General features: G+C 44.0%; 2 protein-coding genes across 5 annotated transcripts; one reads left to right on the plus strand and one right to left on the minus strand.

Moving 5' to 3' along the window:
* Positions 1 to 5,939: 5,939 nt before the first annotated feature.
* Positions 5,940 to 9,982, minus strand: LOC123743224 (zinc finger CW-type PWWP domain protein 2). Of its 4 annotated transcripts, none has more exons than XM_045719372.1 (6): positions 9,691 to 9,982; positions 7,967 to 8,314; positions 7,466 to 7,628; positions 7,057 to 7,183; positions 6,672 to 6,754; positions 5,940 to 6,461 (listed from the first exon to the last, which is right to left on the minus strand). In XM_045719372.1, exons 2-6 carry the CDS (start codon positions 8,278 to 8,280, stop codon positions 6,333 to 6,335), a joined length of 816 nt encoding a protein of 271 aa, XP_045575328.1. In that variant the 5' UTR covers positions 8,281 to 8,314; positions 9,691 to 9,982; the 3' UTR covers positions 5,940 to 6,332. The 4 variants fall into 4 exon arrangements, with proteins under 4 accessions (XP_045575328.1, XP_045575330.1, XP_045575329.1 ...); XM_045719374.1 differs by having other exon boundaries at positions 7,967 to 8,264; positions 9,691 to 9,981; XM_045719373.1 differs by lacking the exon at positions 9,691 to 9,982 and adding an exon at positions 8,636 to 8,972 and having other exon boundaries at positions 7,967 to 8,264.
* LOC106606131 (5-azacytidine-induced protein 2) lies at positions 9,010 to 27,948 on the plus strand. The gene is given in 9 exon segments (XM_045719376.1): positions 9,010 to 9,218; positions 10,506 to 10,763; positions 13,538 to 13,654; positions 14,364 to 14,463; positions 15,532 to 15,665; positions 16,362 to 16,411; positions 21,526 to 21,656; positions 27,034 to 27,305; positions 27,308 to 27,948. Coding segments are annotated over 8 exon segments (1,194 nt in total). The 5' UTR covers positions 9,010 to 9,218; positions 10,506 to 10,538; the 3' UTR covers positions 27,473 to 27,948.
* The last annotated feature ends 38 nt before the right edge of the window (positions 27,949 to 27,986 follow it).

Consider the following 27,986-nt stretch of genomic DNA (forward strand, 5'->3'; position numbering starts at 1 on the left):
TCAATAAGAGGCAACGATAGACGGCTGCCTCCAACTGAAGGCCCCAACACCAATTAGCAAAACATAGAAATACAAACGACTAGACAGAACATAGAAATAAACTAACATAGAATAATAACCAAAAACCCCGGAATACATAAATCTAACACCCCTCTACATACACAACCACCCCGAACCATATAAAACAAATACCCCCTGCCACGTCCTGACCAAACTCAAATAACAAATAACCCCTTTACTGGTCAGGACGTGACATAAAGAAAATAATGTAATTTATTTTCCTGACAATCAAAAGTACTCATTACATTTTTAAGGCTTAGCAGGACAGGAAAGTAGTCCAATTCACACACTTATCAAGAGAACATCCCTGGTCCTCTCTACTGGTTATCTGTAGCTATCTACTGGCTAGTGTTGGAGTGTGCCCCTGACTGTCAGTCAATGTATAAAAAAAACAAGAAAATGGTGCCGTCTGGCACCAAGGAATTTGAAATGATTTTTATTTCGACATTTTTCTTTTGATACTTAAGTATATTTAAAACCAAATACTTTTAGACTTTTACTCAAGTAGTATTTTACTGGGTGACTTTCACTTTTACTTGAGTCATTTTCTATTAAGGTATCTTTACTTTTACTCAAGTATGACAATTGGGTACGTTTTCCACCACTACTAATACAATTGCCCAGAGAAAGAGATTTTTATTGGCACCCCTGTTTTCAATACTCCGGCACCCTCCCCTTATGGGGATAAAGGTACTGAGACTTATTCTAGAATGTTTTCTGAGATTCTAGAACTGTCACGTCCTGACCAGTAAAAGGGGTTATTTGTCATTGTAGTTTGGTCAGGGCGTGGCAGGGGGTGTTTGTTTTGTGCGTTTCGGTGTTTTTGGTTTATGTTCTATATTTTCTATTTCTATCTGTATATCTAGTTTTCTATTTCTATGTTGGGTTTTTGGCAATGACCTCCAATTAGAGGCAGCTGGTTGTCGTTGTCTCTAATTGGAGGCCATATTTAGTTGGGTTTGATTTCACTTGTGTTTTGTAGGTGGTTGTTTTCCTGTATAGCATGTGTTGCCTTACGGAACTGTTTCGTCCTTTGTTTATTTAGTTTAAGTGTTTTCTTTAAATAAATTAAGGAGATGAGCGCTTTACCCGCTGCGCCTTGGTCCAATCCTTACGACGCCCATGACAAGAACACCTTGTGAGGATAAAGATACTGAGACTTATTCTAGAATGTTTTCTGAGATTCTAGAACCCCTTGTGAGGATAAAGGTACTGAGACTTATTCTAGAATGTTTTCTGAGATTCTAGAACACCTTGTGAGGATAAATGTACTGAGACATATTGTAGAATGTTTTCTGAGATTCTAGAACACATTAGGAGAGATCTTAGAACAGTCCTCCATACAGAATCCTTTCAGATCCTTGATATCCTTCGTCTGTGCTTATGGACTGGTTCTCTTCAATTCACACCACAGGTTTTCAATAGGGTTCAAGTTCGGAGACCTGATTTTGTGGTCAATTAACTTCTCGCTCAGCTCCCCAACGAGGTTCATTTAAGCCCCAGGATAAACACGGTATGAGGTTATTTTCTACATATGTATCCTTCTTTCGCCGCCAAACCATTGGGTGTGCGTTACCAAAGAGCTCTAGAGAGAGAGAGAGAGAACTAGAGTCACACATTACTAACCACCTCCACTACACCGTGATGAATAAACCAGAAACGTATGAAGACCCTCACAGACTCTGTGTTTATAACAATAAACCAGAAACGTATGAAGACCCTCACAGACTCTGTGTTTATAACAATAAACCAGGAGTCAAATAACCTGAAAAGCTGCTGACCAGCTAAGAACAGAAAACATCAAGTAGCCAGAAAATCTCAGCCACTGTGAAGCTGTTTAGACTCGTAGGACGTAGGTAGAATGTAGTGGAGTGTCATGCTTCATGGCCAAACCCAAGCTTATACTGTTATATACAGTACATTATCCTGCACCATACTGCTATATACAGTACATTATCCTGCACTATACTGCTATATACAGTACATTATCCTGCACTATACTGTTATATACAGTACATTATCCTGCACTATACTGTTATATACAGTACATTATCCTGCACTATACTGTTATATACAGTACATTATCCTGCACTATACTGTTATATACAGTACATTATCCTGCACTATACTGTTTTATATAGTACATTATCCTGCACTATACTGATATATACAGTACATTAGCCTGCTCCATACTGATATATACTGTACATTATCCTGCATAATACTGATATATACAGTATATTATCATGAACCATACTGCTATATACAGTACATTATCCTGCACCATACTGATATATACAGTACATTATCCTGCACCATACTGATATATACAGTACATTATCCTGAACCATACTGATATATACAGTACATTATCCTGCACCATACTGATATATACAGTACACTATCCTGCACCATACTGATATATACTGTACATTATCCTGCACCATACTGATATATACAGTACATTATCCTGCACCATACTGATATATACAGTACATTATCCTGCTCCATACTGATATATACAGTACATTATCCTGCACCATACTGATATATACAGTACATTATCCTGCACCATACTGATATATACAGTACATTATCCTGCACCATACTGATATATACAGTACATTATCCTGCACCAAACTGATATATACAGTACATTATCATGAACCATACTGCTATATACAGTACATTATCCTGCACCATACTGATATATACAGTACATTATCCTGCACCATACTGATATCAAATCAAATCAAATTTATTTATATAGCCCTTCGTACACTGATATCTCAAAGTGCTGTACAGAAACCCAGCCTAAAACCCCAAACAGCAAGCAATGCATGTGAAAGAAGCACGGTGGCTAGGAAAAACTCCCTAGGAAAAACTCCCTAGAAAGGCCAAAAACCTAGGAAGAAACCTAGAGAGGAACCAGGCTATGAGGGGTGGCCAGTCCTCTTCTGGCTGTGCAGGGTGGATATTATAACAGAACATGGTCAAGATGTTAAAATGTTCATAAATGACCAGCATGGTCAAATAATAATAATCATAGTAGTTGTCGAGGTTGCAACAAACACGTCCGGTGAACAGGTCAGGGTTCCATAGCCGCAGGCAGAACAGTTGAAACTGGAGCAGCAGCACGGCCGGTGGACTGGGGACAGCAAGGAGTCATCATACCAGGTAGTCCTGAGGCATGGTCCTAGGGCTCAGGTCCTCCGAGAGAAAGACAGAAAGAGAGAAAGAGAGAATTAGAGAGAGCATATTTAAATTCACACAGGACACCGGATAAGACAAGAGAAATACTCCAGATGTAACAGACTGACCCTAGCCCCCCGACACATAAACTACTGCAGCATAAATACTGGAGGCTGAGACAGGAGGGATCAGAAGACACTGTGGCCCCATCCGATGATACCCCCGGACAGGGCCAAACAGGCAGGATATAACCCCACCCACTTTGCCAAAGCACAGCCCCCACACCACTAGAGGGATGTCTCCAACCACCAACTTACCGTCCTAAGACAAGGCCGAGTATAGCCCACAACGATCTCCGCCATGGCACAACCCAAGGGGGGGCGCCAACCCAGACAGGAAGACCACGTCAGTGACTCAACCCACTCAAGTGACGCACCCCTCCCATGGATGGCATGGAAGAACACCAGTAAGCCAGTGACTCAGCCCCTGTAAAAGGGTTAGAGGCAGAGAATCCCAGTGGAAAGAGGGGAACCGGCAAGGCAGAGACAGCAAGGGCGGTTCATTGCTCCAGCCTTTCCGTTCACCTTCACACTCCTGGGCCAGACTATACTTAATCATAGGACCTACTGAAGAGATAAGTCTTCAGTAAAGACTTAAAGGTTGAGACTGAGTCTGCGTCTCTCACATTGGTAGGCAGACCATTCCATAAAAATGGAGCTCTATAGGAGAAAGCCCTACCTCCAGCCGTTTGCTTAGAAATTCTAGGGACAATTAGGAGGCCTGCGTCTTGTGACCGTAGCGTATGTGTAGGTATGTACGGCAGGACCAAATCGGAAAGATAGGTAGGAGCAAGCCCATGTAATGCTTTGTAGGTTAGCAGTAAAACCTTGAAATCAGCCCTTGCCTTAACAGGAAGCCAGTGTAGGGAGGCTAGCACTGGAGTAATATGATCAAATTTTGGGGTTCTAGTCAGGATTCTAGCAGCCGTATTTAGCACTAACTGAAGTTTGTTTAGTGCTTTATCCGGGTAGCCGGAAAGTAGAGCATTGCAGTAGTCCAGCCTAGAAGTAACAAAGGCATGGATGAATTTTTCTGCGTCATTTTTGGACAGAAAGTTTCTGATTTTTTCAATGTTACGTAGATGGAAAAAAGCTGTCCTTGAAACAGTCTTGATATGTTCTTCAAAAGAGAGATCAGGGTCCAGAGTAACACCGAGGTCCTTCACAGTTTTATTTGAGACGACTGTACAACCATCCAGATTAATTATCAGATTCAACAGAAGATCTCTTTGTTTCTTGGGACCTAGAACAAACATCTCTGTTTTGTCCGAGTTTAAAAGTAGAAAGTTTGCAGCCATCCACTTCTTTATGTCTGAAACACAGGCTTCTAGCGAGGGCAATTTTGGGGCTTCACCATGTTTCATTGAAATGTACAGCTGTGTGTCGTCCGCATAGCAGTGAAATTTAACATTATGTTTTCGGATGACATCCCCAAGAGGTAAAATATATAGTGAAAACAATAGTGGTCCTAAAACGGAGTTTACAGGAACACCGAAATTTACAATTGATTTGTCAGAGGACAAACCATCCACAGAGACAAACTGATATCTTTCCGACAGATAAGATCTAAACCAGGCCAGAACTTGTCCATGTAGACCAATTTGGGTTTCCAATGATATATACAGTACATTATCCTGCACCATACTGATATATACAGTACATTATCCTGCACCATACTGATATATACAGTACATTATCCTGCACCATACTGATATATACAGTACATTATCCTGAACCATACTGATATATACAGTACATTATCCTGCTCCATACTGATATATACAGTACATTATCCTGCACCATACTGATATATACAGTACATTATCCTGCACCATACTGATATATACAGTACATTATCCTGCACCATACTGATATATACAGTACATTATCACGAACCATACTGTATATACAGTACATTATCCTGCACCATACTGATATATACAGTACATTATCCTGCACCATACTGATATATACAGTACATTATCCTACTCCATACTGATATATACAGTACATTATCCTGCACCATACTGATATATACAGTACATTATCCTGCACCATACTGATATATACAGTACATTATCCTGCTCCATACTGATATATACAGTACATTATCCTGCACCATACTGATATATACAGTACATTATCACATCCATACTGATATATACAGTACATTATCCTGCACCATACTGATATATACAGTACATTATCCTGCTCCATACTGATATATACAGTACATTATCCTGCACCATACTGATATATACAGTACATTATCACGAACCATACTGTATATACAGTACATTATCCTGCTCCATACTGATATATACAGTACATTATCCTGCTCCATACTGATATATACAGTACATTATCCTGCTCCATACTGATATATACAGTACATTATCCTAACTCCATACTGATATATACAGTACATTATCCTGCACCATACTGATATATACAGTACATTATCCTACGAACCATACTGTATATACAGTACATTATCCTGCTCCATACTGATATATACAGTACATTATCCTGCTCCATACTGATATATACAGTACATTATCCTGCTCCATACTGATATATACAGTACATTATCCTTAGGCAATTAAGAAGTGATTGTTGATGCACCCCCATGGTTTTCTTGTCTGATACCAATGTTTATTTCTTACATTCTCTGAACTGTAAACAGCATGAGGAATACAACATGCAGCCGTATTGCACTGGAATAACAATATAGCAATAACATAAAATGACAACTTGAGAATAAATGAACACGGTGAGAGATTTAACAAACGGGCCAAACAGAGAAGACTGTAGTGAGGTTGAAGGCTTCTTTATAATGCCAGTCACCACAATGTATATTTTCTTGAACAAAGACCACAGTATCAAATATTTTACAACAATATAACATTTCAAATAAATATCATAAATATAAAGCACTTTAAAGGGGAAAGGATTAACATGTCTTTAAGAAAAACTCTCTGGAAATATCTTGTTTAAAAAATATCTTGTTTAAAAAATCTCTTATTTCTTGGTTCCTGCAGTCATCAGGTCTTCCAGACAGGCAGCGCTGTCAAACCTGAAACCTTCTATGATCAGAGTGTCTCCGTCCTCCTCGATGCTGTCGTCCCACATCCTAATCATCTGGTCCCGCTGTCACAACATCAATACACACAGAACACGTAGCCAAATACAACACAGCGTCATCATTTATCTCATTCAAAATAGTCAATCATTGATGTATGTACAGTGTCACATTTTTTTGGGTTGTTGTCTGCAGAAACATTCTAATAGCACTGGATACTGGATACCCAGGAGATTGTTAGTAAAATACAGAAGTTACTAGAACCCAAATGTGTCTACCTTGCTCTGGTTGTCCTGCTGGTTGGAGCATTGTCTGAGCATCCTCTCAATAGCATGCATTAACCTCTGAGCCTGACTCAACACTGCACTGACACACAGTCACAGGGGTCACATCATGCAACACAGAATCAACACATTATCACCACAGAACTATTTGGACAACAGCATGGCAACATCTCCATATATCTGAATGTATTTTTCTGCCTATTTCAAATATGAAACCTATTTCAAATATTAAACTTACTTCAAATATGAAACATTAGAACCCAATTCTGGGACAATTCTGACAATTAAAGAACAAATGCAACATGTTCAAAAAGACAGTGGTCAGGTGACAGTACCTCAGAGACTATTAATGCAGTTATTCAGATGTAAGTCTACTCACATTCCTGAGGCTGGAAGTGGCTGATCTGCAGTCTCTCCTCACATCCCATCTCCATGACCTTAGCCACCTCCTCCATCGCCACCTCATACGACTTCCTCATAGCACCTCGCAGGTTCCTGCATTTGGGCTATGCCGGAAAACACTTTTATTTTGTTTCTCAGACACAGATTAAGCCTAGTTTTGGAATAAAATAAAAATAAAACATTTTTATTAGAGATTCTCCATTGAGAGGTTTTATTCTAGTTTAGGACCAGGCTAAATCTGTGTCTGGAAAAAACAGCTCAAAATGTTTCAAATGTTTTTCATTCCCTCCAAGATAGAGTATGTCTCGTCATATCACTGAATCTTTCATCTCTATTCGCCTTCACTAACTAACATTAAGCTGGCACACAAAGAAAAAGATACATACTTTAGTGAAGGAGGTGTCGTAGAGTTCTACATGCTTGGTAGCAGCCCAGTATCTGGTGTGAGGTTTCCCCAGGAACTCAACATGGTAGTGCTCCACATAACCCTCGCTGTCCAGCCTCACATACTCCTCCACGTTGGGGTCTGGACTTAGAATGGCTGGCCACCTGGAGAGAGCAACAATGATTAGTTAACGCTTTATCTGAGACTGGTATGGATGAATTCAATAGAACTAACTGTAGTGGCTAAGGGACGGTTTTCATGGAACTAGATGAAACCTATTTCTGGACTAAAAAGCCCTTTCAGGCCTAGGGTTAGTGCCTGTTTTTATGGAACTAGATGAAACCTATTTCTGGACTAAAAAGCCCTTTCAGGTCTAGGGTTAGTGCCTGTTTTTATGGAACTAGATGAAACCTATTTCTGGACTAAAAAGCCCTTTCAGGCCTAGCCTTGATCTGAGTCCTAGAAACCGACACATAAGCACCAACTGCCAACCATCCCGTACCATGGCCAGTTGCATGCTTTCACCAGCACCAGGCTCCCGACAGGAAGCAGGGAGTACACAACCTTCAGGCCATGTTCCTTCAACTGGGAGTTCTTGGGGAAAGGGCCCTGAGGGATGCTGCAGTGGCTGAAGAGAGGGTCTGGGTTCATATGACAGTGCCAGGACTTGCCATGGTCCAGCTCAGCCACCGCTTCATCACCCTTTGGTACCAGTCTCCACTTCAGGCATCTGGGAGACTCGCACTGGACCCAGGTCTTGTCTGCATAGTAGGATGTTTCATCCTCATTGGCATTCAGGTCTGGAAGAAGACTCATTTTTTTACAGCTGAACTGAGCGATCTTGGCTGACCTAAACATGCAAACACAAACATATTGGCTAGCTAGCCCATCTGATATTGTCATAGAGAAAATAAATAATTAGCGTCAGCGGTCTATAATGTATTTGCCAAGTCTACTTGCTAGCAAATATTTTTTCATATACTGAGTTACTAGCTAGACTATGAATGAATGGCCTTTGCTAACGATCCACACATTTAGATCGTCATGATTCTAGCTAACGTTAGCTAGCTGGCTAACAACATTCTAGCTTTGGATAAAATCCTTCTTATTAGCGCCTAGCTAACGTCCCTCTTCGTTCAAGTCGTTTCAAAATATATTGATAGTTACTTACTGGCTGGCTAGCTATCCCCGAATAAATGTATTTAACCTTACACAGATTGAATCGCTAATGTGTATCACTACTACTAGCGAATTTAGCAAGCTAGCTCGCTAATTTAGCATTTTGCTAGCTACCCGGACAGGCAAAAGAATCGAGTATCAAACTTTGCGGAGGAGAGGTCAGTAGAAGCCCGAGACCAGAAATGCTGTTCATGTCATAACAAAATAGTATGAATACACATGATATTGTTTCTATAATCTCTAACCCATAGTTTGGAAGCTTTTCAAATATTATAGTATTCATCCGAGTAACATATTTAGCTACAACCAGATTAATAGTTTTTTAAAGTCGAGGATGACGTCGGGGCTTTTATTTTGAAAATCACATCACCCCGGAAGTTTTGAAAGTGACATTTCACAAGACGGTGGATGTTTCCTGGTTCATGTTTAACCACAAATGTATTTTATATCGAAAACATCTAAAATAACGATTTACAACAGAGCTATATTTTGGCATCACAGTCGTCCTGTAAATTGGTACCAAACCATGCTCGATAGATACACAACGTGATATCGTCGAAAACAACATCAACCAGGTAAAATAAGCTAACGCGGCTAGCTAGTATCAATTGATCATCAGCTGGTTGCGTATTCTTGTATCGTTTAGCTGCCAGCTAACAGCTATAAGACTGTCATCGCAAACTGGCTCACAGTTGTAAGGTCCAGATGACCAATTTAGCACGCTAGATAACACATCAGTCTTTAGTTAGGGTTGATCCATATTGAATAATGGCCTGTCCCGAGTTGCTAACTAGCTATGCTAACGTCCTTCGAAATGCTGATGTTTTGATTTGTTTCCTGGTGTGGTGGAAAGGGACGTGTTTATTTTATGACAACCTGATATATTTACTAATTGTTTTAACAGGTAATAATTGATTATGGTTTGAACTAATCGTTTCAATAACAGATTGATTTCAACAAGTGTCATGACATACAACATTGGTTTTGGTTTCTCTTTGACGCAACAGTGAGCTCTCACTTCCGTTATCGTGTAACATTGAGACACACCGTCAGGATGTTGGGAATCCAACCAACACACAGACTCCCGATGTTGTGTCCCAGAGCTGGTTATCGTGGTGTCTTGCTCAAGCAGCCAAGCCCACCGCAGCTTGTTATGGCTAAGATAAGAATGAGATAGGAGTTCAACCCGCTCCTCCTATTGACGGAGTTCGACCCGCTCCTCCTATTGACTGAGTTCGACCCGCTCCTCCTATTGACTGAGTTCGACCCGCTCCTCCTATTGAAGGAGTTCGACCCGCTCCTCCTATTGACTGAGTTCGACCCGCTCCTCCTATTGAAGGAGTTCGACCCCGGGCACCCGCTCCTCCTATTGACGGAGTTCGACCCGCTCCTCCTATTGACGGAGTTCGACCCGCTCCTCCTATTGACGGAGTTCGACCCGCTCCTCCTATTGACGGAGTTCGAACGGCTCCTCCTATTTATTTTTGACCTTTTCGCTGCATTTTCAAAGAGTGAAGTCAACTCATCGCTAGAATCTCAATCCTGGACTTGTAGCACAACTGGCATGGCACACAACGATTGTCATTCTAAAGTATGCTGGAAATAAATACATTTGTTCCCAAATATATGCAACTCTATGTCAAACTCATGACATCATTGTATTGTCTTAGTTGTGTATAACTGACTCCTCAGGTCTACCTCTGCTCTCTACTAGCTCGGTCTGGCATGGAGCTTGGTATTATTGTATTGTCTTAGTTGTGTATAACTGACTCCTCAGGTCTACCTCTGCTCTCTACTAGCTCGGTCTGGCATGGAGCTTGGTATTATTGTATTGTCTTAGTTGTGTATAACTGACTCCTCAGGTCTACCTCTGCTCTCTACTAGCTCGGTCTGGCATGGAGCTTGGCATGGAGGCAGTGGAGGATGATATCTGCATTCTGAAGCATGAGACGGCGTACGGTGGAGCAGGGGAGAGCCCCGTGTCCGTGTGTGCCGGGGATGAGTCTGTAGCCTCCCACTTTGCCTTGGTCACAGCATACGAGGACATCAAGAAGAGGCTGAGAGACACGGAGAGAGAGAACACACTGCTGAGGAAGAGAGTTAAACAACTGGAAGATAAGGTACAGGATGGGGAGGGGCTTCATTAAGACACAACAGTCAGCTGACTCAGCACCCAAAATATGTTGGTAATAAACCTACTCTGCTCTAACTTCATACATGCACACCTTGATACAGAAAGTAAGTTCTCAGCAGTAGCAGTAAAATACAACTTTATTATCCCGATAGGGTCATTGATTTTTTTTGGGGGGGACAGATAAAACCTCAGATGGTCAAAGTACATCTAGCTCTATTATCAGGGGCTGTTCTCACAGTAAAACATTGTCACTTATCAATGTGTTGAGGTCATCCTGTTCTTGTAGAGGCTTGTGTTGTCACCTGTAGCTGTGTTGTCACCTGTAGCTGTGTTGTCACCTGTAGCTGTGTTGTAACCTGTAGCTGTGTTGTAACCTGTAGCTGTGTTGTAACCTGTAGCTGAGTTGTAACCTGTAGCTGAGTTGTAACTGATGACGTGTGGTTGTAACCTGTAGCTGTGTTGTAACTGATGACGTGTGGTTGTAACCTGTAGCTGTGTTGTAACTGATGATGTGTGGTTGTAACCTGTAGCTGTGTTGTAACCTGTAGCTGTGTTGTAACCTGTAGCTGAGTTGTAACCTGTAGCTGAGTTGTAACCTGTAGCTGAGTTGTAACCTGTAGCTGAGTTGTAACCTGTAGCTGAGTTGTAACCTGTAGCTGAGTTATAACCTGTAGATGTGTTGTAACCTGTAGCTGTGTTGTAACTGATGATGTGTGGTTGTAACCTGTAGCTGTGTTGTAACCTGTAGCTGAGTTATAACCTGTAGCTGTGTTGTAACTGATGACGTGTGGTTGTAACCTGTAGCTGCTTAGCTGTGTTGTAACCTGTAGCTGTGTTGTAACCTGTAGCTGAGTTGTAACCTGTAGCTGAGTTGTAACTGATGATGTGTGGTTGTAACCTGTAGCTGAGTTATAACCTGTAGCTGTGTTGTAACCTGTAGCTGTGTTGTAACTGATGACGTGTGGTTGTAACTGATGATGTGTGGTTGTAACCTGTAGCTGTGTGTTGTAACCTGTAGCTGTGTGTTGTAACCTGTAGCTGTGTGTTGTAACCTGTAGCTGTGTGTTGTAACCTGTAGCTGTGTTGTAACCTGTAGCTGAGTTGTAACTGATGACGTGTGATTGTAACCTGTAGCCGAGTTATAACCTGTAGCTGTGTTGTAACCTGTAGCTGTGTTGTAACTGATGATGTGTGGTTGTAACCTGTAGCTGAGTTGTAACCTGTAGCTGAGTTGTAACCTGTAGCTGAGTTGTAACCTGTAGCTGTGTTGTAACTGATGATGTGGTTGTAACCTGTAGCTGTGTTGTAACCTGTAGCTGAGTTGTAACCTGTAGCTGAGTTGTAACCTGTAGCTGAGTTGTAACCTGTAGCTGAGTTGTAACTGATGACGTGTGGTTGTAACCTGTAGCTGAGTTATAACCTGTAGCTGTGTTGTAACCTGTAGCTGTGTTGTAACTGATGACGTGTGGTTGTAACTGATGACGTGTGGTTGTAACCTGTAGCTGTGTTGTAACCTGTAGCTGTGTTGTAACCTGTAGCTGTGTGTTGTAACCTGTAGCTGTGTTGTAACATGTAGCTGTGTTGTAACCTGTAGCTGTGTTGTAACTGATGATGTGTGGCTGTAACCTGTAGCTGTGATGTAACTGATGATGTGTGGCTGTAACCTGTAGCTGTGTTTGTAACCTGTAGCTGTGTTGTAACTGATGATGTGTGCTGTAACCTTTAGCTGTGTTGTAACCTGTAGCTGTGTTGTAACCTGTAGCTGTGTTGTAACTGATGATGTGTGGTTGTAACCTGTAGCTGTGTTGTAACCTGTAGCTGAGTTGTAACCTGTAGCTGTGTTGTAACTGATGATGTGTGGCTGTAACCTGTAGCTGTGATGTAACTGATGATGTGTGGCTGTAACCTGTAGCTGTGTTTGTAACCTGTAGCTGTGTTGTAAGTGATGATGTGTGCTGTAACCTTTAGCTGTGTTGTAACCTGTAGCTGTGTTGTAACCTGTAGCTGTGTTGTAACTGATGATGTGTGGTTGTAACCTGTAGCTGTGTTGTAACCTGTAGCTGAGTTGTAACCTGTAGCTGTGTTGTAACTGATGATGTGGTTGTAACCTGTAGCTGTGTTGTAACCTGTAGCTGTGTTGTAACCTGTAGCTGTGTTGTAACCTGTAGCTGAGTTGTAACCTGTAGCTGAGTTGTAACCTGTAGCTGAGTTGTAACTGATGACGTGTGGTTGTAACCTGTAGCTGAGTTATAACCTGTAGCTGTGTTGTAACCTGTAGCTGTGTTGTAACTGATGACGTGTGGTTGTAACCTGTAGCTGTGTTGTAACCTATAGCTGTGTTGTAACCTGTAGCTGTGTGTTGTAACCTGTAGCTGAGTTGTAACCTGTAGCTGAGTTGTAACCTGTAGCTGAGTTGTAACCTGTAGCTGTGTTGTAACCTGTAGCTGTGTTGTAACCTGTAGTTGTGTGTTGTAACCTGTAGCTGTGTTGTAACTGATGATGTGTGGCTGTAACCTGTAGCTGTGATGTAACTGATGATGTGTGGCTGTAACCTGTAGCTGTGTTTGTAACCTGTAGCTGTGTTGTAACCTGTAGCTGTGTTTGTAACCTGTAGCTGTGTTGTAACCTGTAGCTGTGTTGTAACTGATGACGTGTGGTTGTAACCTGTAGCTGTGTTGTAACCTGTAGCTGTGTTGTAACCTGTAGCTGTGTTGTAACCTGTAGCTGTGTTGTAACCTGTAGCTGTGTTGTAACCTGTAGCTGTTCAGACCTGAAGCTCCTTCCCCTGAAGGACCCCAGTACGTCAACAAGGCCTTCAGTGCCTACCGTGGCATCTACATGGAAAAGGAGGACCTGCAACTGGAGCTTAATAAACTGGTATGTACAGTCCACTAGGTCCAGCTGGTGTGTACAGTCCACTAGGTCCAGCTGGTGTGGACAGTCCACTAGGTCCAGCTGGTGTGGACAGTCCACTAGGTCCAGCTGGTGTGGACAGTCCACTAGGTCCAGCTGGTGTGTACAGTCCACTAGGTCCAGCTGGTGTGTACAGTCCACTAGGTCCAGCTGGTGTGTACAGTCCACTAGGTCCAGCTGGTGTGGACAGTCCACTAGGTCCAGCTGGTATGTACAGTCCACTAGGTCCAGCTGGTGTGGACAGTCCACTAGGTCCAGCTGGCGTGTACAGTCCACTAGGTCCAGCTGGCGTGTACAGTCCACTAGGTCCAGCTGGCGTGTACAGTCCACTAGGTCCAGCTGGCGTGGACAGTCCACTAGGTCCAGCTGGCGTGGACAGTCCACTAGGTCCAGCTGGCGTGGACAGTCCACTAGGTCCAGCTGGCGTGGACAGTCCACTAGGTCCAGCTGGCGTGGACAGTCCACTAGGTCCAGCTGGCGTGGACAGTCCACTAGGTCCAGCTGGCGTGGACAGTCCACTAGGTCCAGCTGGTCAGAAACAGTATTTCATCCTGCTTCACTGACTCTTCCTCTCGTTATCCTGTCTTTTTGTAACTGTCTCTTCTCCTGCTTCACTGACTCTTCCTCTTTTACTCTTTCTCATGTCTCTCTTTCTTTAACTGTGTTTCTCTAGAAGAGGGAGAAGAGTGAGTCAGAGAGGCTTCTGAATGAGCAGCTGCAGGCCAAAGAGATGGAGCTGCTGCAGTTAAAGACTGAGATGGAGACCAGCCAAGGTACTTTAATGACCAGGGACTGAACCTCAGCCAAGGTACTTTAATGACCAGGGACTGAACCTCAGCCAAGGTACTTTAATGACCAGGGACTGAACCTCAGCCAAGGTACTTTAATGACCAGGGACTGAACCTCAGCCAAGGTACTTTAATGACCAGGGACTGAACCTCAGCCAAGGTACTTTAATGACCAGGGACTGAACCTCAGCCAAGGTACTTTAACGACCAGGGACTTAACCTCAGCCAAGGTACTTTAACGACCAGGGACTTAACCTCAGCCAAGGTACTTTAACGACCAGGGACTTAACCTCAGCCAAGGTACTTTAACGACCAGGGACTTAACCTCAGCCAAGGTACTTTAACGACCAGGGACTTAACCTCAGCCAAGGTACTTTAACGACCAGGGACTTAACCTCAGCCAAGGTACTTTAACGACCAGGGACTTAACCTCAGCCAAGGTACTTTAATGACCAGGGACTTAACCTCAGCCAAGGTACTTTAACGACCAGGGACTTAACCTCAGCCAAGGTACTTTAACGACCAGGGACTTAACCTCAGCCAAGGTACTTTAACGACCAGGGACTGAACCTCAGCCAAGGTACTTTAATGACCAGGGACTGAACCTCAGCCAAGGTACTTTAACAACCAGGGACTTAACCTCAGCCAAGGTACTTTAATGACCAGGGACTGAACCTCAGCCAAGGGACAGTATCATTACCAGGTTTTCCCCTTAGTCTCACCAACAGACTGACAGGCAGAGTCATCATGACCAGGCAGGGACTTTCCTTTACGCTCAGCCAAGGTGTAATGACCAGGATTGTCCCTAATGTCCAAGGGACAGTTAATGCCTATGACTTTACACTGAGTCTAGAAGCTCAACTCCCAATGTGCCCACTATCCCCCAGACAAGCTAGAGTGTTCACTGTTCACCTCTCTCTACCCTGATGTTGAATGTTTCTCCCAGACAAGCTAGAGTTAAAGAAGTACTGATGGGGACTGATGTCACATGACCCAGAAGTGACAGAGTGTATTCTAACCGTGTGTGTGTGTGTGTGTTCTCTCCCTCCGTAGTGATGAAGTCTCTAACCAGTACTCAGGACTACTGGCAGGTGGACAGGATCAACAGTGAACTGAAGATCCATACTCTGCAGGAGGAGTTGGAGAGGATGACTCTGGAGAAGCACCGACTGCAGGAACACTGTGAGGTAAGACTATGGGGATATATAACTGCAAGTGTTTCATTCACAAAAGTCCTGGTGAAGGTCTGTTGACCCAAACACACGGTGAAGGTCTGTTGACTTAAACACACGGTGAAGGTCTGTTGACCCAAACACACGGTGAAGGTCTGTTGACTTAAACACACGGTGAAGGTCTGTTGGACCCAAAACACACGGTGAAGGTCTGTTGGACCCAAAACACACGGTGAAGGTCTGTTGACCCCAAACACACGGTGAAGGTCTGTTGGACCCAAACACACGGTGAAGGTCTGTTGACCCAAACACACGGTGAAGGTCTGTTGACCCAAACACACGGTGAAGGTCTGTTGACCCAAACACACGGTGAAGGTCTGTTGACCCAAACACACGGTGAAGGTCTGTTGACCCCAAACACACGGTGAAGGTCTGTTGGACCCAAACACACGGTGAAGGTCTGTTGGACCCAAAACACACGGTGAAGGTCTGTTGGACCCAAAACACACGGTGAAGGTCTGTTGGACCCAAAACACACGGTGAAGGTCTGTTGGACCCAAAACCTTTGTTTTGAGGTCCATGAAGACACATCGTGGAGCAACCAGAATGCCAGTGTAGTTTGCTGGGCTTTCGTTTCCAGACATGGTCTGTGAACGACTCTCTTTTCCTAGGGTTTAATTTCTAACCCTTTTGATGTTCTCCTCGTCCTAGGATTCTTCTGGAACGAACTGTGACCAGAATCACGTGGAGTCTAACCCCAGGTATGTCCTTCATCTCCTCAGAATACTTCTTCAGGTTTGACGCCAGGGAAAGATCTCACTAAATAAATTTGAAGCAGAAATTAGCCCCATTTTGAAACACCTGTCATAGTGTAGATGCCATACACCAGCCACCAGATGGAGACAAAGCTTTGTTTACCTCAGAGCCAGGTAGATCTATGTCTGTAGTTTACCTAGCAACAGGGTTTCACTTTCAATGAGAAACTCGTCTGAGTACTGGGACATGCCACTCAGATAGACGGATCGTACTAGAATAGACTAGGATACATGCCACAGAAATTCAAGGCATCAGTTGTTGCAAAACAACAAACTCTGCCAGTTGTCCCCATGCTGATAAACACTAATATCTTATCTCGCTTTCACTGGCTCTATACACACTCACTGGCTCTATACACACACTCACTGGCTCTATACACACACTCACTGGCTCTATACACACACTCACTGGCTCTATACACACACTCACTGGCTCTATACACACACTCACTGGCTCTATACACACACTCACTGGCTCTAAACACACACTCACTGGCTCTATATACACTCACTGGCTCTATACACACTCACTGGACTCACTGGCTCTATACACACTCACTGGACTCACTGGCTCTATACACACTCACTGGCTCTATATACACTCACTGGCTCTATACACACTCACTGGCTCTATATACACTCACTGGCTCTATACACACTCACTGGACTCACTGGCTCTATACACACTCACTGGCTCTATATACACTCACTGGACTCACTGGCTCTATACACACTCACTGGCTCTATATACACTCACTGGACTCACTGGCTCTATACACACTCACTGGACTCACTGGCTCTATACACACTCACTGGACTCACTGGCTCTATACACACTCACTGGACTCACTGGCTCTATACACACTCACTGGCTCTATACACACTCACTGGCTCTATACACACTCACTGGCTCTATACACACTCACTGGACTCACTGGCTCTATACACACTCACTGGCTCTATATACACTCACAGGCTCTATATACACTCACTGGACTCACTGGCTCTATATACACTCACTGGCTCTATATACACTCACTGGCTCTATACACACTCACTGGCTCTATACACACTCACTGGACTCACTGGCTCTATACACACTCACTGGCTCTATACACACTCACTGGCTCTATACACACTCACTGGCTCTATACACACTCACTGGCTCTATATACACTCACTGGACTCACTGGCTCTATACACACTCACTGGCTCTATACACACTCACTGGCTCTATACACACTCACTGGCTCTATACACACTCACTGGCCTCACTGGCTCTATATACACTCACTGGCTCTATATACACTCACTGGCTCTATATACACTCACTGGCTCTATATACATTCACTGGCTCTATACACACTCACTGGCTCTATACACACTCACTGGCCTCACTGGCTCTATATACACTCACTGGCTCTATATACACTCACTGGACTCACTGGCTCTATATACACTCACTGGACTCACTGGCTCTATATACACTCACTGGCTCTATATACACTCACTGGACTCACTGGCTCTATACACACTCACTGGCTCTATACACACTCACTGGCTCTATATACACTCACTGGACTCACTGGCTCTATATACACTCACTGGCTCTATATACACTCACTGGCTCTATACACACTCACTGGACTCACTGGCTCTATACACACTCACTGGACTCACTGGCTCTATACACACTCACTGGCTCTATACACACTCACTGGCTCTATACACACTCACTGGCTCTATACACACTCACTGGCTCTATATACACTCACTGTACTCACTGGCTCTATACACACTCACTGGACTCACTGGCTCTATACACACTCACTGGCTCTATACACACTCACTGGCTCTATACACACTCACTGGCTCTATATACACTCACTGGCCTCACTGGCTCTATATACACTCACTGGCTCTTTACTCACTGGCTCTATACACACTCACTGGCTCTATACACACTCACTGGCTCTATACACACTCACTGGCTCTATACACACTCACTGGCCTCACTGGCTCTATATACACTCACTGGCTCTATATACACTCACTGGCTCTATATACACTCACTGGCTCTATATACACTCACTGGCTCTATATACATTCACTGGCTCTATACACACTCACTGGCTCTATACACACTCACTGGCCTCACTGGCTCTATATACACTCACTGGCTCTATATACACTCACTGGACTCACTGGCTCTATATACACTCACTGGACTCACTGGCTCTATATACACTCACTGGACTCACTGGCTCTATATACACTCACTGGACTCACTGGCTCTATATACACTCACTGGCTCTATATACACTCACTGGCTCTATATATACTCACTGGACTCACTGGCTCTATATACACTCACTGGACTCACTGGCTCTATATACACTCACTGGCTCTATATATACTCACTGGACTCACTGGCTCTATATACACTCACTGGACTCACTGGCTCTATACACACTCACTGGCTCTATATACACTCACTGGCTCTATATACACTCACTGGCCTCACTGGCTCTATACACACCCACTGGCTCTATATACACTCACTGGCTCTATATACACTCACTGGCTCTATACACACTCACTGGCTTTACACACACTCACTGGCTCTATACACACTCACTGGCCTCACTGGCTCTATATACACTCACTGGCTCTATATACACTCACTGGCTCGTTGTACACTCACGGCTCTATATAAACTCACTGACTCTATATACACTCACTGGACTCACTGGCTCTATATACACTCACTGGCTCTATATACACTCACTGGCTCTATATACACTCACTGGAATCACTGGCTCTATATACACTCACTGGCTCTATATACACTCACTGGACTCACTGGCTCTATATACACTCACTGGCTCTATATACACTCACTGGCTCTATACACACTCACTGGCTCTATATACACTCACTGGCTCTATATACACTCACTGGCTCTATACACACTCACTGGCTCTATACACACTCACTGGCCTCACTGGCTCTATATACACTCACTGGCTCTATATACACTCACTGGCTCTATATACACTCACTGGACTCACTGGCTCTATATACACTCACTGGCTCTATATACACTCACTGGCTCTATATACACTCACTGGCTCTATATACACTCACTGGCTCTATATACACTCACTGGACTCACTGGATCTATATACACTCACTGGATCTATATACACTCACTGGCTCTATATACACTCACTGGACTCACTGGCTCTATATACACTCACTGGACTCACTGGCTCTATATACTCCACTGGATATCATAAGGTGAATGCACCATTTTGTAAGTCGCTCTGGATAAGAGCGTCTGCTAAATGACGTAAATGTAATATACACTCACTGGCTCTATCTACACTCACTGGACTCACTGGCTCTATATACACTCACTGGACTCACTGGCTCTATATACACTCACTGGCTCTATATACACTCACTGGACTCACTGGCTCTATATACACTCACTGGCTCTATATACACTCACTGGCTCTATATACACTCACTGGCTCTATCTACACTCACTGGCTCTATATACACTCACTGGCTCTATCTACACTCACTGGCTCTATCTACACTCACTGGCTCTATCTACACTCACTGGCTCTATACACTCACTGGCTCTATCTACACTCACTGGACTCACTGGCTCTATATACACTCACTGGCTCTATCTACACTCACTGGACTCACTGGCTCTATCTACACTCACTGGCTCTATCTACACTCACTGGCTCTATCTACACTCACTGGCTCTATCTACACTCACTGGCTCTATCTACACTCACTGGCTCTATACACACTCACTGGCTCTATATACACTCACTCTTTCACACTCTTCACATACGTTGCGGCTACTCTGTTTATTATCTATCCTGATTGCCAAGACACTTTTACCCCCACCGACATGTACATATTACCTCAACTACCTGGTACCCCTGCACAGTGACTCTGTACTGGTACTCCTTGTATATAGTCTCATTACTACCTGGTACCCCTGCACAGTGACTCTGTACTCCTTGTATATAGTCTCATTACTACCTGGTACCCCTGCACAGTGACTCTGTACTGGTACTCCTTGTATATAGTCTCATTACTACCTGGTACCCCTGCACAGTGACTCTGTACCAGTACTCCTTGTATATAGTCTCGTTATTGTTATTTTATTGTGTTACTATTTCCATTTTTTATTCAGCAAATGTTTCATACTTAAACTCTGCATGTTTTTGAAATGGCTGGTGAAGAAGTATTTCCCTGTAAAGTCCACTACAGCTGTTGCATCAGGAGCGTTTGACAAGTACAAAGGGATTTGATCTAATTTGGGAACGTGGAGTAGACCTCCAGTACATTATTATGTCCACTAGTTGGCGCTACAGACCCAGCGTTTCATTCATGGAGAAACGAAGTAATCGTCTTTTATCACCCCAAACAGGTGCCTGGCTGAAACAATTCCTTCTCCATCCTGTGAATATAACAGAGAATTTTTTTTTTAAGCCCAAGTATCTTTTTTTAAGTGTAACGTTTGAAAAGCACTTGGCAAATAAATATATTATAATTCTGTAGAAAATCAGTACCACTGTAGATGTTTTTTTTTTTATCCCGTGGTCTCTCTCTCTGCTGAGTCCGGTTTAGTCAACATGTTCATGAGATCTGTGCTCCTCTACAAGGCAGTCTTACAGGTGCTGCCACCAACATCACGTCTCTAACTCCCTTTTTGATGTTCAAAACATCTTGTCTTGTGCATCTTGACTCTATAATCTAAAATATGCATTTAGGTCTTTCCGTTAATGTAAAATGTTGAAGGATTTTTCTTCTATTAACAATTATACATTTATTTATTTTAATATTATGGAATTGCTTGGAGCAGCGGAAAGTGGCAGCATTACTGTTTTCACAAATATAAAAATAGTCATCTGTGTATTCCTGTCCTGATTTAAGTATGTATTGTGCAAATGGAAATAGTCCAGTAGATGAATGTAGGAGTGTTGTCCTGTAGTCTTGTCTCATTGTAGTATTGTATTGTTATTTTACAGCGATAAGGCAGTTCTACAGTCCTATGAGGCCCTGGCCACTGAGATCTCCTCTCTACACTCTGTGTTGAAACAACAGTCTGACCTGATGAAGAAGCTCGGAGACAAACCACAGCTAGCAGCTAACAGACGAGGTGAGTTATAAACCACAGCTAGCAGCTAACAGACGAGGCGAGTTATAAACCACAGCTAGCAGCTAACAGACGAGGTGAGTTATAAACCACAGCTAGCAGACGAGGTGAGTTACAAACCACAGCTAACAGACGAGGTGAGTTACAAACCACAGATAACAGACGAGGTGAGTTACAAACCACAGCTAGCAGCGAACAGACGAGGTGAGTTACAAACCACAGCTAGCAGCTAACAGACGAGGTGAGTTATAAACCACAGCTAGCAGACGAGGTGAGTTACAAACCACAGCTAACAGACGAGGTGAGTTACAAACCACAGATAACAGACGAGGTGAGTTACAAACCACAGCTAGCAGCGAACAGACGAGGTGAGTTACAAACCACAGCTAGCAGCTAACAGACGAGGTGAGTTACAAACCACAGCTAGCAGACGAGGTGAGTTATAAACCACAGCTAGCAGCTAACAGACGAGGTGAGTTATAAACCACAGCTAGCAGCTAACAGACGAGGTGAGTTATAAACCACAGCTAGCAGACAAGGTGAGTTATAAACCACAGCTAGCAGACGAGGTGAGTTATAAACCACAGCTAGCAGCTAGCAGACGAGGTGAGTTACAAACCACAGCTAGCAGCTAACAGACGAGGCGAGTTACAAACCACAGCTAGCAGCTAACAGACGAGGCGAGTTACAAACCACAGCTAGCAGCTCACAGACGAGGTGAGTTACAAACCACAGCTAACAGACGAGGCGCGTTACAAACCACAGCTAGCAGCTAACAGACGAGGCGAGTTACAAACCACAGCTAACAGACGAGGCGAGTTACAAACCACAGCTGGCAGCTAACAGATGAGGCGAGTTACAAACCACAGCTAACAGACGTGGCGAGTTACAAACCACAGCTAGCAGCTAACAGACGAGGTGAGTTACAAACCACAGCTAACAGACGAGGCGAGTTACAAACCACAGCTAACAGACGAGGCGAGTTACAAACCACAGCTAGCAGCTAACAGACGAGGTGAGTTACAAACCACAGCTAACAGACGAGGCGAGTTACAAACCACAGCTAACAGACGAGGCGAGTTATAAACCACAGCTAGCAGCTAACAGATGAGGTGAGTTATGAACCACAGCTAGCAGCTAACAGACGAGGCGAGTTACAAACCACAGCTAGCAGCTAACAGACGAGGTGAGTTACAAACCACAGCTAGCAGCTAACAGACGAGGTGAGTTACAAACCACAGCTAGCAGCTAACAGACGAGGTGAGTTACAAACCACAGCTAGCAGCTAACAGACGAGGTGAGTTATAAACCACAGCTAACAGACGAGGTGAGTTACAAACCACAGCTAGCAGCTAACAGACGAGGCGAGTTACAAACCACAGCTAGCAGCTAACAGACGAGGCGAGTTACAAACCACAGCTAGCAGCTAACAGACGAGGCGAGTTACAAACCACAGCTAGCAGCTAACAGACGAGGCGAGTTACAAACCACAGCTAGCAGCTAACAGACGAGGTGAGTTACAAACCACAGCTAGCAGCTAACAGATGAGGTGAGTTACAAACCGCAGCTAACAGATGAGGTGAGTTACAAACCGCAGCTAACAGACAAGGTAAGTCCTGGCTGAGGCTCTTTCAGCAGACATTCTGGAAGGTTGCAGACAGAAATGTCTTGAGCTGGCTTGATCCCCTATACTACATGGCAGAGATGTGTGTATTTTCTAGGTAATGTATTTCTATCTGAACAGTCCAGGATAATGTGCCCTCCTCATTAACAGAATCCCTGTGTATGAGGGAGAGGGCCTCAGACTAAAGACTAAAGAGCAGATTTTCTGACGTACTGCTACTTCTTATTTAGTGTAGAGAAATGAATGTTTTCTCTTCAAGTTCCCTTGTCAACATCTCATGAGTTCCCCCTTCTCTCGGAGTGATAACTAAATCCAACCTGTCTTTTCACACATCGCAAAACAACATGCCATCAACAAGGAATCTTTCAAAATAAAAGTTGTTGATGAGTCTACTGGAGGCTAGGTGGAGAAAGAGGGATTCTACTGGAGGCTAGGTGGAGAAAGAGGGATACTACTGGAGGCTAGGTGGAGAAAGAGGGATTCTACTGGAGGCTAGGTGGAGAAAGAGGGATTCTACTGGAGGCTAGGTGGAGAAAGAGGGATTCTACTGGAGGCTAGGTGGAGAAAGAGGGATTCTACTGGAGGCTAGGTGGAGAAAGAGGGATTCTACTGGAGGCTCGGTGGAGAAAGAGAGCCCAGCTATTATCATAGCACTACAATGGTAGAGGATATATGATGATATTAAAGCTATCTCTCTTTCCTGTTCTGATGTTTTTCTTCCCTGAAGAGATGTAGTTTGTTGCTATTGTCTTTGTGGAACAGAAGACCAAACAAGAGATTTAGTAGGTTACTATTCTCTTTGTGGAACAGAGGACCAAACAAGAGATTTAGTAGGTTACTATTCTCTTTGTGGAACAGAAGACCAAACAAGAGATTTAGTAGGTTACTATTCTCTTTGTGGAACAGAGGACCAAACAAGAGATTTAGTAGGTTACTATTCTCTTTGTGGAACAGAGGACCAAACAAGAGATTTAGTAGGTTACTATTCTCTTTGTGGAACAGAAGACCAAACAAGAGATTTAGTAGGTTACTATTCTCTTTGTGGAACAGAGGACCAAACAAGAGATTTAGTAGGTTACTATTCTCTTTGTGGAACAGAGGACCAAACAAGAGATTTAGTAGGTTACTATTCTCTTTGTGGAACAGAGAACCAAACAAGAGATTTAGTAGGTTACTATTCTCTTTGTGGAACAGAGGACCAAACAAGAGATTTAGTAGGTTACTATTCTCTTTGTGGAACAGAGGACCAAACAAGAGATTTAGTAGGTTACTATTCTCTTTGTGGAACAGGGGACCAAACAAGAGGTGTAAATTAGAATGAAATATAAAGAGCAAATATATTTATTGTAGTGAATATCCCAGACTAATCCTGTTTTGTAGATGAGAGAGAAAAAGGGAGAGATGTATTTATTCAAAGACACTGAGCATCTGTATTCGTCGGCGGTTCTTCCTACGGAATCACTTTTATTCAAATGGAAACTCTCATGAGACTGTTTCTCTCTCTCTCCCTCCTGCTCTTCCATCAAACACAGAGGAACTCTCATTTAAACTTTATTATTATCCGCTCAACATGATGATTGGATAGAAAACCAATGATGTGTGTGTCTAATGTTGCATGTGTTTGTGCTGCATATTAAAGAGTGTGTGTGTGTGTGTGTGTGTGTGTGTGTGTGTGTGTGTGTGTAAGCTGTTTGACTGAACTGCTCTGACTCTCTTTACATAGAAAGAAATGTCTATTCTCTTGAAATATTTTTCTAAGCCATGTTATCTCAGGGATGCATCTCTCTAAAAGCCGTAATCAGGCCTGTGTGTGTTTCTGAAGCCTGTCTAGTTCTGAAGGGAACGTCAGAGGTGTGATTCTCACTCTGTCTCTCCTCACACTACTCAGCCCAATTAGCTATACAGCCTCTGGAAACTACAGTGTCTGCCTGTCTGTCGCTCTGCCTGTCTGCATGGCTGTTCTGTCTGTCGGTCTGTTCATCTGTCTGTCGCTCTGCCTGTCTGCATGGCTGTTCTGTCTGTCGGTCTGTTCATCTGTCTGTCGCTCTGCGTGTCTGCATGGCTGTTTGTCTGTCAGTCGTTCTGTTGCTCTGCCTGGCTGTCCCTCTGCCTGTCTGCATGGCTGTCCCTCTGCCTGTCTGCATGGCTGTTCTTCTGTCTGTCGCTCTGCCTGTCTGTCGCTCTGCCTGTCTGTATGGCTGTTCTTCTGTCTGTCGGTCTGTTCATCTGTCGATCTGCCTGTCTGTCGCTCTGCCTGTCTGGCTGTCTGTCGCTCTGCCTGTATGTCACTCTGCCTGTCTGTCGCTCTGCCTGTCTGTCGCTCTGCCTGTCTGTCGCTCTGGCGCTCTGCCTGTCTGTCGCTCTGTCGCTCTGCCTGTCTGTCGCTCTGCCTGTCTGTCGCTCTGCCTGTCTGTCGCTCTGGCGCTCTGCCTGTCTGTCGCTCTGGCGCTCTGCCTGTCTGGCTGTCTGGCGCTCTGCCTGTCTGTCTACATGGTCTGCCTGTCTGCCTGTCTTTGTCTGCCTGTCTGTCTACATGTCTGTCTACATGTCTGTCTGCCTGTCTACATGTCTGTCTGTCTGCCTGTCTACATGTCTGTCTGTCTACATGTCTGTCTGTCTACATGTCTGTCTGTCTACATGTCTGCCTGTCTGTCTACATGTCTGTCTACATGTCTGTCTGTCACTTTGATTTCTAGAGGAGAAAAATAAACTAAAATGCTGACTGAATGTAAGATAAATAATTTCTTAATAAATATTTTGTCTACTATATTCACACACTGTTTACTAATTCCTTTTCAGCATCACCCAACCCAACCACACATCCCTAAAGGTACACAGGAACAGTCTTTAATTAATTAGCCTGGCACTCATCCAACTTAGAGGATAACGGATATCAATCAACAGCATTTACAGTTGATTATTGAGCCCAAATGGTTACTACAACCAGTCACACTAACTGAAATGATTACTACAACCAGTCACACTAACTGAAATGATTACTACAACCAGTCACGCTAACTGAAATGATTACTACAACCAGTCACGATAACTGAAATGATTACTACAACCAGTCACGCTAACTGAAATGATTACTACAACCAGTCACGCTAACTGAAATGATTACTACAACCAGTCACGCTAACTGAAATGATTACTACAACCAGTCACGCTAACTGAAATGATTACTAGAGCCAGTCACGCTAACTGAAATGATTACCAGAGCCAGTCACGCTAACTGAAATGATTACCAGAGCCAGTCACGCTAACTGAAATGATTACCAGAGCCAGTCACGCTAACTGAAATGATTACCAGAGCCAGTCACGCTAACTGAAATGATTACCAGAGCCAGTCACGCTAACTGAAATGATTACCAGAGCCAGTCACGCTAACTGAAATGATCCTAATGAATGTTCCCTGGTCTTCATGAACAGTCAGGTGTGATGAGTTGCTTTTTTGATTTTGGTGTGTTGAAATGGATTTATTTTCTTGAGTGCTGCTTTGGGGTTGGTGGCAAGGGTGATGGTGCTAAATACTGGGTCTTGTTCAGTAGGGCATAACGTAGTAGAACATAATGCAACTGAAAGCCAACAATTAGTGTCATTGTACCAGTTCAGGTAGTACCAAAACAACAGTGTCAAAATGTTTCCTCCTGTTTGACGTCTACTGAACACAACCAGGTAAAACATTCTAATTATCTGACAACCTGATTTGAAGCAGTCAAGTTAAATAAATAGTGTTTGTGCCCTTCTCTCTAGCTGCACCAACTGTCCCTGTCCAGTGCCTGGACGATGTGGAGAAGAACCTGAACCATCGAACAGTCCGCATGTCCGTGCCCCGTGCCCCTAGCGCCCCCCTGTCCCCTCCAGCTCTGGCCGGCCCTGCCTGCCCCCCGTGGGCCCCCCGGCTCTGGAGGGTCTCAGGGAGGACTACTGGCCAAACGGTCCCTGGTCCAGCCACTACCCTGGAGCCTTGGGTCTGGACAGTACCAGCCCTGTCCTCCTGCCTCCTCCTCCTCTCAACCAGGCCTCTCTAGATGACTCCTCCTGGTCCTTCCCCTCCCCGCCCAAACCCAGCGACGCCCTCTTCTGGGAGGGCCAAAGGCAGGGTCTGAGCCAGGGCAGCCCCATCCACTCCTCCAGGGGTAGTACCCCCATAAGCCCTAATGGAGACTGGGCCAAGCCCCCACCCTACTGAGGTGGAGACTCCCTGGCTCTAAGCCTGCCCTGCCGTGCAACACCCAACCTGCCTTAAGATGAGGAGACAACTCCTATGGACTCTCCAGCCTGGTGAACTAGCTCCAGGAGGATTCAACTAGCCACAGAGCAAACCACAGGAGAAGCTTGTGATGGGCTACCCTCTGACCCAGCCCAGACACACTGATGACTCCCCTCCCTGGGAACCAGGTGGCAGAGAAAGGACATTTCATCCACACAAGAGGGAAAGATGATGGAGAGTCTGGACAGCCAGATTATGACTGTTGTGTGTGTGTGTGTGTGTGTGTGTGTGTGTGTGTGTGTGTGTGTGTGTGTGTATCCATACTGGTATTTACTAGAGCTCAAAGCTGTAGTGAACTAATCCACAGTCTGACTGCTTTTCAATTTTAGCCCCCCTTAAATGTGACTTCTTTACATGTTCCCCTTGTCATGTATTATAAAGATATATAGTCAATCCTTACGGTATCTGTCCTTAATAATATAGAGGTTATAGT

Source organism: Salmo salar, chromosome ssa05 (genome assembly GCF_905237065.1).
Source record: "Salmo salar chromosome ssa05, Ssal_v3.1, whole genome shotgun sequence".
In the NCBI taxonomy this organism is placed as follows: domain Eukaryota; kingdom Metazoa; phylum Chordata; class Actinopteri; order Salmoniformes; family Salmonidae; genus Salmo; species Salmo salar.